Source organism: Astatotilapia calliptera, chromosome 18 (genome assembly GCF_964374335.1).
Source record: "Astatotilapia calliptera chromosome 18, fAstCal68.1, whole genome shotgun sequence".
NCBI lineage: Eukaryota > Metazoa > Chordata > Actinopteri > Cichliformes > Cichlidae > Astatotilapia > Astatotilapia calliptera.
In genome coordinates, this window is record NC_137439.1 from 21,783,904 (window position 1) to 21,796,730 (window position 12,827).

Here is a 12,827-nt window from a genome sequence, read left to right on the forward strand (position 1 = left end):
CCATCCTCAGTAAATCAGCAGTGAATCAGTTTTCTGATCAGGATTCCCAGGGAGTCAGTGATGAAATGATTGTAACCGGCTGTGGCAGAGAAGTTTAAATACTGTGTGAGATGGAAATGTCCCACGAGAGGTCAGGGAGGTGGAAAACCCTGTCTGAGTCAAACGGGAAATGTGACTCGTCTTTTTTTCAACCACCGAAACCCCCTCCTCTGTGTACATTATGCAAAATTGTTTACTTTCATGATAGTAAGAGTTTAAAAAAAATAATATGAACATGTAACATCTTTTAAAAGTTGCTATGTAATAATAATTAGCATATGTTTGCATAGCTGGACTGGTGATTTTTCATTTTTATGGGCCAATGGTTTGTTTTGTTTTGTTTTTCGTTTTTTTCCCGTAACGGTATAAACAATGAAAGGTGGTGGATTGGCCAGATGCTGGGAGATGTGTAAAAATAACTCAGTTGTTTGGTGGTGGCTATTGCGGAGCTTCCACAGATTCAGTAACATTAGCAAGTGGTGGAGGTCAGCAGGTGCAACACACTGGCAGGTGGATGAGGGAAAGGCAGGAGGAGCAGAGACCCGAGGCGGTGAACTGATCTTCAGGTAAGAAGTTATGACCTGCAGTCTATCTGGCTCAGATATGAACCAAGTTTAGGTGGAGTTTATTTTCGTTATGCTGACTTTTTACAGTCAGTTACAATAAGTAGTACTGCCTACTAGCTAGCATGGCGGAGTTTATATACAGCTGGGCGGGTGCTGTGATGTTAATGATGTTGAACTTGTTTTATCTTATTTTATTTATAAAGGTTAGTTATTAGAGTTATCAAACGTCCCGTAAAAAACGGAATCCTCTCGTATTCAGAGAAAATATTATGCGTTTGGTGTTGAGCTGAAAAGGAGCACAATTTGTCCCGGACTTCAGCTACAATGAAAAAGACACAAAGCTGAATTTATTTAATATTAATTTCTAGTATCAGCTGATGTTTGCTGGAGCCACACCTGTAAAAGCTGGTCATGATATCGGTTTGGTTATCTGGTGAGAGGGAAACATGAAGGTGAAACCAGGAGATGTCCTTACTGAATCATCAGAGCTGAACAGGTGATGGAGAAACAGGTTTACCTTTAAGGTGACATGAATGAGTTGAAGGGAAGTTATGAACTGTTTCTGAGAGACAAATAACACCAGGATCCTTTTCTAAGATAAGATAAGACTTTATTGATCCCACAACGGGGAAATTTTTGAGTCACCTCAGCTCAGGTACAGATATCAGAAGGAAATACAAAAATACAAATAAGTACAATCGATGAAAAAAAGTAAGATAATACACTATATACAATGGTAGCACACACAGTATGTGATTATGGATATGGTTGGAAATATGGAAGACATAAACTATATAGCTTGATGTAGCTATTGTACCACTACTATCCCTATTTGTAGACATGTACACACACATATGTACACACTAAATATACATATGTATACATATACATACATATATACCTGCACATGTCCATACACATGGAAGGTCCATTATGCATGAAGTGGTGACCGTGGATGTTCACAGTGTCCTGTGACTTATGACATCGTGATTGAGGAGTTATAGAGTCTAACTGCTGTTGGGATGAATGATCTGCGAAAGCGCTCCTCCTCACATACTCATGCAGTGGGTGATGTGGGTTGTTCATGATGGATGTCAGCTTTACTAACATCTTCCCCTCACCAACCACCTCCACAGACTCCGGGGGACATCCCAGCACGGAGCTAGACCTCCGCACCAGTTTGTCAATCCTGCTCCTGTCCCTGTCCGTGCATCCACTCCCCCAGCAGGACACTGCATAGAAAAGGGCAGATGCTACCACAGTGTCATAGAATGTCCCTAACAGAGTCCTGCAGACTCCGAAGGACCTCAGTCTCCTCAGCAGGTGGAGTCGACTCTGGCCCTTCTTATACAGGACGTCTGTATTTGTAGTCCAGTCCAGTTTATTGTTGAGGTGAACACCCAGGTACTTATAAGAGTCCACTATCTCAATGTCTTTCCCTTGGATGTTCACCGGTGTTGTAGGGGGTGACTTCCTCCTGAAGTCTATGATCATCTCCTTTGTCATGCTGGCGTTGATTTGGAGTACATTGGTCTCACACCAGCCAACAAAGTCACTGATGACCCCCCTGTATTCCTGATCATTCCCGTCTGATACGCATCCAATGATGGCTGTATCATCTTTTTATGTAGCTGACAACTGGTAACTGTACAGGGGTGGATCTAGCAAAGTTTTGCCTGGGGCCCAGGTAGGGCATTAACAGGGAGAGGTGTGCACAAGGAAATACTTTTCTTTCTTTTTCTCATTTAAAATGTCTCGCTTTTACCAAATAATTATCTGAATCTTACAACAAACGTTTTCATCTGATGTAAAATGTATAGATATCCATTATTGTACATAGCATTTTTTTTAGGGTCCCATCATAATTTCTTCAGAAGTAGCTAAGTACTGTATATGATGCCAGTATTTTCCCACATTTTCTAGATACTGTATCAGTACTGTGTGTAAAATGCCATCAAAAAGTCAATTAAGTTTTATTCTTTCTCACCTGTCTTTTTATCTCCTTTCACTTTTTAAAGGTTGCCATGTTAGAAAAAATATTTTGCCCTGCCATGCTGTTTATTGATGTGGCAAATGAATGGTTTATGAAAATATATCTAAATCTGTCATCAGTAATCAGTAATGATCATGTCTCACCTCTAGTCTTCTCTGTCTTAATTTCAGGTTTTCACCATGTGTTGTAGACAGTTCAGGAGGTTAACACCAAGCAGTCTACTTTCGGGTACTGTTTAGAATACCAGAATAGGGAGGATGGTGTAGGTTTAAGTTTATTAGACTGATGCATATATACCAACAAGACACTGTACATCACTGTGACAACAGCGTTTGTTTTCATTCAAAGGCTTTATGGTTTTTCCTATAATACCTGGTGGGCCGGTCTCTAGTCAAAATGCCCGGGTCGATTTTTTGTCCCAGTCCAGCCCTGTATGTTTGTTATTCAACTTGTGTTAAAACATTTAATCACGTAGCCAGAACTGTATGTTGTACTCCACTACTGCATGGTACAAAAGTCCCCTCCTCCATCCCCATTTTCTTGGAGTTTGGCGAGGTCACTGAGGCAGTTAGACATCTCTTTGGTAGCAGGACCCTTGGGGTGGACATGGTTTGCCTTGAGTTCCTGAAGGCTCTGGATACTGTAGGGCCGTTAGTTGATACACCTCTGCAACATTGCATAGAGATCTGGGGCGGTGCCTCTGGATTGGCAGACTGGATTGGTTCTCATCTTTAAGAAGGGGGACTAGAAGGTATGCTCAAAATACAGAGGGGTCACACTCCACGGTTTCCCTGGGAAGGTCTATGCCAGGGTACTGAAAAAGAAAGTGACTCTGTGGTTGAACTTCAGATACAGGAGGAACAATGCAGGTTTCGTCCTGGTCGTGCAACAGTGGACCAACTCTTTATCCTACCAAAGATATTTGAAGGTGCGTGGGAGTTTTGCCCAACCAGACTACATGTGGTTCGGTTTGTGTATGCTTCGGTGGTATGTGGTGTGTGGCCCTTTGCTACAAACCATTCACTCCCTATGCAACTGTTGAAGAGGCCGAAGATCATTCCTGATCTCAATTTTTTTTTTTTTTTGCAGAGGATGTGATTCGGTTGGCTTTGTAATGTAACAATGCAATACAACCCCCCCCCCCCCCCCCCCCCCCAAAAAAAAAATAATAATAATGCTGCAAATTTTAGAAGATGTTCTGTCATAATATTTCTAAAGTAATTTTGCTAGTCTACTGTACAATATCCAGCTAGGTCATCACTGTAAATAAGTTAAATCTAATCGAGAAGATGGAGCATGATGTACTAAACATCCTGTTGATGTTACTGCTAGACGGATAACATCAGAAGCCCATGTGCACAAGACATGGGCTTCTATCTGTAAGTATAACCGCAAGCTGTTTTCATCTTAGCTGTTGACCTTCACTGAAAGTTCTCAGTGCTTGTTTTCTAATTTCAAAGTCTTTACTGTTGATGTATTGCCATGTCTTACTCGAATATGGTTAGAAAGCAAACAATGTCATTAGTTACACTTGATCATCTCCTGCTGTGACAGACATCGCACTGTTCTCTTTTGTAGTACCGGTTTGGATCCACTTTTGCATTCAGAAGTGCGTTAATTTGTCATGGAATGGATTCAACAAGATACAGTGCTAGCTGTACAGTTTAATAATAAAGCAAAGTCCCATTCTGTATAATTCTGTATGGCTGTCACATTTCTGTATTTTCTGTTTAATTAAACAGTTTATCTTATCTCATCTCATCTTATGTAATGTTATGTTATGTTATCTCTTCTCATCTCAGTCTCATCTCTTCTTATCTTATGTTGTCTCATCTCAGCTCATCTTATCTTATTCGAGGGACTCTTTCATCTGGGGAACAGGAGGGACATTTACACTGACAGCAAACTCTCTCACCGAATTTTGTTGAATTAAGATGGTCTTGAAAAATCAAAAATATATTTACTTTTCTGTATTTTCTGTTTAAATGAGTTTGTTTTATTGATTTTTATTTCAGTTTCCCCATCCATTTTCTATTGTGATATCACATTTATTTTATTGAATTTTAATAATATTATTTTTAATGTTTTGGCTTCTGTAAGTAACGCAGTAATCGCCTCTTTTGGGGGGGTGATGAATATATCTTATCTAACGATATCATTATTGAGAATATTATAAGTAAAGTAAAAGCATTAGAAAGATAGATATATAGTTTTCAATGATGTTTGACTATGAGATTGCGAACTGCAGGAACTTGGTGATGTGGTTTTGTTGGAAACTTCATGATAAGCAATTACACTTACAATAAGTGCATCATGACCTATTTCAGTGCTCCAGATGCAAAGCTTTACCGTTGTTGCATGGGTCTTGGGTATAAAATAAGTTCCTCTGACCTAGAAAAGAACATCCAACCTCAAAGCAACCCACTTGTAGCGGCCCACGTGAAGTCAGAGCACGGAGGTCTTCAGTGAAGCTTTCATCCTCTTTAAACTCTTATCTCCACTTGTATCTAAATGTCACATACTTTATATCTATCTATAAATATATATATATAATTATTTTTATGTCTCTTTTAAGTTTATGTCAAGAGTCACAAAGAGGAATGACGCTTTATAAAACGTCCCATGTTGCACGGCTGGCTCTGTCTTATCAGGGTGTGTTGATGCAGGTCACACTGGTCACATGTCTAACATGTGTGACCTAATATGTCTCTTTTCAGTTTTCCTATAATTACAACTTCTAGTTTATATTTGGCCAACATATGACACAATGAGCACTGAATAATATAAAGAGCTTTTTCAAAAAGCTTCTGTATTTTGCTTTTATTTCAATTCAGTTCAGCGAGCAATACTTTTTAACCACACTCTTTTTTACGTGACAGTTTTAATAATTTTGTACTTTACAAATTTCTTTGTATAAATACAATATATAATATGATGCATAATTATTGTGCCCTACCCTAAATACAAGCAAAGTTGTAACAAGTTTAATTGATCGCTTATTTTATAGAAAGTACTTTTTAATTAGAAGGGGTTTTTTTTTTCCTTGTAGTGGTTTTATGTAAGGTTTTACCATTTAAACGTTTCCACTCTTGGTTGGACAGAATTTTGGGTTCTATAAATAAAAAAAATTAGGGGGGTTTTCGTGACAGTCTAGCACCACTGATGTGGTCAGAGCTGAGGTATAAATGAAGCTCCTCAACAGTGCACCCCCTTTCACTCCACTTGAAGATAGGCGAGACAACTTTATCATCAGAATCACTGTTGTCAACTGAAACAAAGACATGGTGACAATCAAAGCCATGGCGATGGTGATCGCACTCACTATTTGTCTGACTGCGAACAGTTCTGACGGTATGTACTTGCTGCCTTTCTGTTTTTCATCTTTAATTTTAATTATTTATTACTATTATTTATTATTATATATTTTCTTTCCTTTTTCACAGGCTATCGTTACTGCTGTCGAAGATATATGACAGGCCGATTACGAGATCTTGAAATTAAGGGGTACTCAGTCCAGACTATTAAGGAGATGTGTCCCATTGATGCCATCATGTGAGCGTCACTAAAATCATTTTAAAGGTTAAAGACAGCTTCAATGATTACCGTGGGTGTATAAATATTTACATATTGCTTTGTTTTAATGCAGTTTCCACACAAAGAAGGGGAAAGCATGCGCCAATCCAGCTCTGAAGTGGGTGATGGACGCTGTTGATCGTTTAAGGTGAGATTTTTAGAAAGAAAATAATGAACAAATGTTCTGATTTGAAACAAACAGCAAGAGAAGTAACTCCATCTATCATCATTTTAGGAATAAAGCGCAGAAGATCCACCAGAACAACTCACTGTAGCAGAAATAGAGGATCGTCTGAGCTTTTTAAGGATGCCAGCTACAGCAGACTGTTTTCTATGTGAGCTCTGCAGCCTGCAGCCAGCAACCAGCAATGCATCACTGTTTTTAAATCCAGTTAACTCCAGCTTGAAGAGCCTGCTGTAAATGGCGAATGTGGTGTTCAGCAATGCATATCTCAGCTCAGTTGTAAGAGCTTGTATCATATTATGTCTTTATCGTCTTTGTAAATCTTATTTTTTGCTTTTATATGTTTATAAAATAATTTATAAAAAGAGTCATTTGTTTTATTAATGGTTTTGTAGTTTCATCTAATCATTCAAATAAAATGAGTACCTGTTCCAAGTCTAAAACAACTTGTTCTTGTGTGCTGTTTAATTTTTTATCGTTAGGCTGTGTACACCAGAAATAATTTTAACTTTGACTATATGTATATATATTTATTCAATCTCCTTTTTCCATCACACTTTGATTGCATCACTTTTTTGTATTTTTTCTATTTAATCAGCTGCTGTAACACAGTAGCTTCCCAACTTTTGTGATAAAGAAAGTATTTCTCATCATATTCTAATTACATTATCACAAACTGAGAATGCAGAATTCTAACTTATTGTAAATGCGGTGATTTAAATGTTTAAACAAGGCATCCACATTTTTTTGGCCACACGGCACCACAAATGGACATTTTTAAAGTAATTTACACAAATTTCCCATAGTCTAAGTCGATATAAAAGCACAGAATTCGATGGGCATTCATCCATCACGTCTCCGCCAAATAAAAAAAACAAACTTTCCTTGCTTGGAAGCAAGGTTCACTCAGAAAAAAGCAATCTACATGTAGCAGATATGAGATAAGGGCATATTACAGATGATATATTTTATTATGCTCTCTATTTATCATGATAAAATAAGATAGATATAATAAGAAATACATGGACTGACAGTCACACAGTCTCAAAAAATGGAAACAAAGTGCCAAAAAATCCCCAAACAAACAAAACCCCAAACTCTCTCTTATTGATATGCAGACAATGTTATTTCTGTTATTTCTGTATTTTTTAAAGTCTTATGATGCCATAGTCAAGCGTTTTACACATTCATCCAACAAGTAAAAGAGCAGACTGAGTCGAAAGCAGACACCGTTAATGTCGTTAGTATCACAGATCAAAACAAAAAGACCCGTTAAAAACACCTGCCGCAGTCCCCTATCAGTCAGAGGAAGCGGTACAATTAAATCGGTATCTCTCATTTTCTCCGCTTTGCTTTTCTCTCCACTGAAGAATCTGCTCACATCTATAATCCCACATTCTTTTTATCATTTTATGTCTCCTGATGGCCTGTTATCACAGAAACATGGCATGTTTTGAAGCCATAATTAAAATTTGGACACATCTGTTTATGTCGAGAGAGGCCATAAACAGAGGATTTTTTTATGCCAACTTAAGTTTGACTCGGGTCAGACCAACAAGTACTCTGGATTTGATCTTTTAGAACATGAGGAACGCTTCATAGGATGAACGTTGAGTAGAAATAGCCTTGAAAAAAATGGACTATTCACTTAAACTGAATTGCTCAAACATAATAACATCAGTGCTGTACAGTACAAACACACCAATATGATGATATACAGAACACAGAAATAGAAAAACAGTTAAAAACAGTTACACAGGAGATTTTCTGAACTTTACTGTAAAATTTGAACAATGCTGTCATTCCATAATCATACCAATGATTGCAAACGCTACCATTGTTTTGATCCAACAATGATCCAAGCAGTTCCTCTTTGTTTCACTGGGGAAAGTGGCAGGATTTTTTCATGATGTAGCTTCTTCTGCTCTGGGCTGAGCTGAAGTATTTATGAAGCTGCTTGATCAGCACATTACCAGCACAGCCTCACTGACTCAACCTGAAGAGCCACCAGATACAGTGAGATAGCTTCATCATCACTGCTGCCACCACAAACACAGAAGACATGCTGCCAATTAAAGCTGTGGTGGTGATCGCACTTACTGTTTGTCTGCCTGCAAGCACATTTGCTGGTATGTACTTGTCTTTGTTTCTTTTGTTTCTTTGTCTTTTCTCCCTTAATCACATACGCTTACACATCAGCATTGCCACTACTGGGATCTGGCAGATACAGATATTATATTTTACTCTTCCCAGCTTATCGTCACTGCTGTCGAAGGTACATGATAGGCAGGTTACAGGACTCCATCATCAAGGGGTACTCAGTCCAGACTGACACAGAGATGTGTCCCATCAATGCCATCATGTGAGCATCTTTAAAATTATTTTAACAAACTGCTTTAAAGATCAAAAAATACTTGAGACGAAATTAGTGTTTACTGTGGGTGTAAAAATATTTACATATTGCTTTATTTTAATGTAGTTTCCACACAAAGAAGGGGAAAGCATGCGCCAATCCAGCTCTGAAGTGGGTGATTGACGCTGTCGATCATATAAGGTGAGATTTTTTGAAGCAGAATAAAGAGCAAGTGTTCTGATTTTCTAATAAACAGCAAGAGAAGTAACTCCATCTATCATCGTTTTAGGAATAAAGCACTGAAAATCCACCAGCACAGCTCACAGGGGCGGAAAAAGAAGACCATCTGAGCTTTTTACGCACACGGTGGATGCCAGCTAAAGAAACACTTCACTCTTTTATCTTCCACTGACGTCCGTCTCGTGGAACCTGCTGCAAATGACAAATATGTTGTTAAACAACAGCAATATCAGCTCAGTTTTAAAAGCTTGTGTAATATTTTAATTTTATATTCTTTGTAAATGTAAGATAGGATTTTATAGTTTCATATAAATGCTGAAATAAAACGAGCACATGTGCCCGATCTGCTTGTCTGCTGTTGTTTTCTGTGGTGAAAACATCCAGCTTTGGAAGTTCTGTGCTGCTAATAGTTAAACAATGACAGGTGAGAGTCCTGTGACATGAGCAGGAGGAAGTCATGGGAGCTGAAGAAGGAACCAGTATTTCTGTTGACATGGTGTCATTAGCTACCACTTAATTATTAAAGTAACATTCATGTAATAATTAAGTAATACAGCAATAATGGTTTGAACTGCATAACATTAAATTGCAGTTTATTTAATTGGGTTATATGGGGTCATAAACTGGATGTAATAATGTCTGTGAAGCAATGCAAATCAGAAATATTATAATATATAGTGTAATATATTAATAAGAATATATAACTGCTAGGAATCAAATAGTGATAACTATGCATGTACATTTTTATATACTAAATTTAAAGTGGTAGTAACCTCATAATAATAAGGTAATACTGGTTGATGCTTTAATATATTAGAAAAGTTTTATTATATTATGACGATGAAATTAAACTTACCTTACATCCCCAGCATGTGTTTGAAGGTAACTGTGTAAATATTCTGTCAATTGCTGTCTTTTAAAAACACACCTGAGATAGTTTCTATGCAATAACCAGGAATCCGGGCTGCAGAATGCATAACTCCCTGTTTTCTCTCCATGTTAATAACCTATGAAAGCAAACTCAAATAATGTGTTACTTTGTGTAACCATCACGTTACTTTGTCATAATTGAATGAGTTTATTTGCAGTGCTCATGAACGCGAATCATACAGTCTCGATTTACAAGGTCCTTTGTAGAGGAAAATCCATTAATCAGGTCTGAGCTCCAATCGCACGTGAAGAGGAACAAATTTTTCTCCACCCCTCGCTCTCGCACAGATTTCTCTCAGCAGGATAACTTCTCCACAGAAGAGAGGGACAGGTGAATAATCGTAGAGGAACACAAGCGGCAGAGTTGCAGACTGGAGCAGGTTTCAATAACATGGTTAATTCAACACTCAGACGCAGACTAAAGGATCTCTCCCAGTATAAGTAGTGGCAGGTTGATCAGCACATGACAAACAGGTGAGCTTGATTGTGTCAGGTGTCCCCGAGTGGAAGGTGGGAATTCTGGAAGGATCAAACCCTTGCAAGACAAAGCATGGTTAGGCACACACGCACAAACACATCCACACACTCATAGTGATAAAGAAGGAGAGAGAGAATGGCAGCGATGCACGGGAGGACCATGACAGCCTTGGCTGTTATAATGGGTAGACGCCTGACCTGATGGATACAGACTCTTTGCTCACTCACGCAGAAATGCACTGATTTACTGACCTTTGTCTTTTGTCAGTCAACACCTAATACACTTGTGTGGACTTCCTCTTCTGTATCAAGCTAGAGCCGCTTGCCACTTGTGGTAGTTTATGTGTAATAACCAGAAATGAGAAATATGTAACCAAGACATGAGATGGTTTTGGTGGAAAGTTTATAGTAAGCAATTGCATTTATAGTCCGTGGATCGTGACCTATTTCAGTGGTTCAAATGCACAGCTTTTCCTTTGTTGCATCGGTCTTCGGTATAAAATAAGCCCCTTTGACCTAAAACCTTCGTATAACCTCAAAGCAACCCACGTGTAGCGCCCACATTCAGCAAGAGCACGAAGGTCTTCGGTGAAATACCTGATCCTCTTCAAACACTTATCCCCATATGCTTCTAAATGTCACACACTGTATTAGTTATTTTTAGGTATCTTACATTTTAAGTGCATGTTGAGATTCACAAAGAGGAACAACACCTTAAAAACCTTGTGCTAACATGTGTCTTTTTAAAGTTCTTTCAAAAAAATACCCAAATATAAGCTCATGTACACATTTAAAGTTCCTGTATTTTACTGCAGTTTAGTCCATTATAATTCAGAAGGAAATGCTTTTTTTGCTGGGTTTTCGCTGTGGAGGTTTCGTTGTGGTTTTTTAAACCACACTTTTTATTGTGACAGCGTAAATTACTTTCTACTTTGCAAATTTTTCTCTGTGTTTACAGTTAACATGATATGATGTTTTCTTAAAGGTTAAACAGTCCCACCATGAAGACAAGTGAGTTGGGATAATTGTAGATGATCGTTTAGTTTCTAGAATGTCAGCTGACACGTGCGCTTACATTTTTATACAACCTGTTGCACACATATTGGTTATCGTGTTGTGGGTCATGTTGTTTTCTGTGTGAGCTTTGCCGCCAGCAGCCAGCGACTCTTTTGGTTTGCTGGTGTAAACAATGCAGTATCAGCGCGCGTGTAAGAGAAAATCTTTATAAATGCATTTTGTGTTGTGCTGTTTGAATGATGTATCCTTCCTCCTTTACTCTTAATTCTCTATTTAACAGGTATTACAGTCACAATTTGAATTCTACTGGAAGGATTGTACAGCACACATTTTTGTTAACTTTAAAAAACAAGACTTGGGTTCCCCAGTTTGAAATTATTTTGGATTTTTTCTAATCAATGCAGGATCAAAAATATGGCCTTTGCATAAGTCTTGTTGTAAGCTGCAGCTTAACCAGACATTTTTGGTCACCTTTAATGAGCTTCGGGCATTCTGGCTGAAAATTTCTTGGCACTGACTCGGCCACAAATTTTTTGATTACTATCAAAAGTGTAGGCCATTGGTGTCCAACTCCAGGCCTCAAGGGCTGGTGTCCTGCAGGTTTTAGATACTACCCTGGGTCAACACACCAGAATCAAATGATTAGTTCATTACCAGGCCCCTGGAGAACTTCAAGACATGTTGAGGAGGTAATTTAGCCATTTAAATCTACCGTGTTGGATCAAGGACACATCTGAAACCTGCAGGACACCGGCTCTTGAGGCCTGGAGTTGGACACCCCTGGTGTAGGCTACCAAAACATTTAATAGGCGTGCATCTATACTTTTGTTCCCGTGTGGGTTACAATACCGGCATTCATTTTATATTTAATCCCCTAGTTGTGCCAGATTTTGAATTACTACGGTGTAAACCTTTTTGTATTTTCTGTTTAATCGGCTGCTATAAGACAGTTATTTCTTCTTCTTCTTCTTTTTGGCTGCACATAGAAAACACATATGTTCCATAGCCCAGGATGACATCATTGATGTGGAAAAAGCATAAAATTTTATGGACACTGGTCTATCAAATCTCCACCAATGAAAACTCTTTCCTTGCTTGAAAGCAAGGCTCATTCAGAAAATCTACCTGTAGCAGATATGAAATAACAGTTAATTACACAATGGTAAGAAAAATCTGTCATAACACAGGAAAAGATAAGCCTGAAGCAAACCCACTCACACAGACAGAGTGGGTTTGCTAGTTTCAGTTTAGTTTTTATTATCTTTTGTATTTATGATGATACAATGATAAAGAATAGAATAAATATTAGAGATCTAGAGTGATTGTAGTGATCTCAGTCTCAAAAGCACATTTGACCGTGTCCACAGAGTGTCCTGTGGGAGTTGCTCTGGGAGTATGGGGCATCTAAGAGCCGATCAGTCCTTATACTTCTATTGCAAGACCTTGGTCTGCATA

At 38.3% G+C, this 12,827-nt stretch overlaps 1 protein-coding gene across 1 annotated transcript; it reads left to right on the forward strand.

The window, feature by feature from the left end:
• The first annotated feature begins 5,795 nt into the window (after positions 1–5,795).
• On the forward strand, positions 5,796–6,798 carry LOC113011060 (C-C motif chemokine 20-like). The gene is made up of 4 exons (XM_026150426.2): positions 5,796–5,949; positions 6,042–6,150; positions 6,245–6,319; positions 6,407–6,798. Exons 1-4 carry the CDS (start codon positions 5,880–5,882, stop codon positions 6,444–6,446), a joined length of 294 nt encoding a protein of 97 aa, XP_026006211.1. The 5' UTR covers positions 5,796–5,879; the 3' UTR covers positions 6,447–6,798.
• Positions 6,799–12,827: the final 6,029 nt, after the last annotated feature.

Coding starts and splice junctions, on each gene's coding strand:
- LOC113011060 (XM_026150426.2), top strand. CDS start 5,880: ATGGTGACAATCAAAGCCATGGCGATGGTGATCGCACTCACTATTTGT. Junction 5,950..6,041: donor GACTGCGAACAGTTCTGACG/GTATGTACTTGC, acceptor CCTTTTTCACAG/GCTATCGTTACTGCTGTCGA. Junction 6,320..6,406: donor GACGCTGTTGATCGTTTAAG/GTGAGATTTTTA, acceptor TCATCATTTTAG/GAATAAAGCGCAGAAGATCC.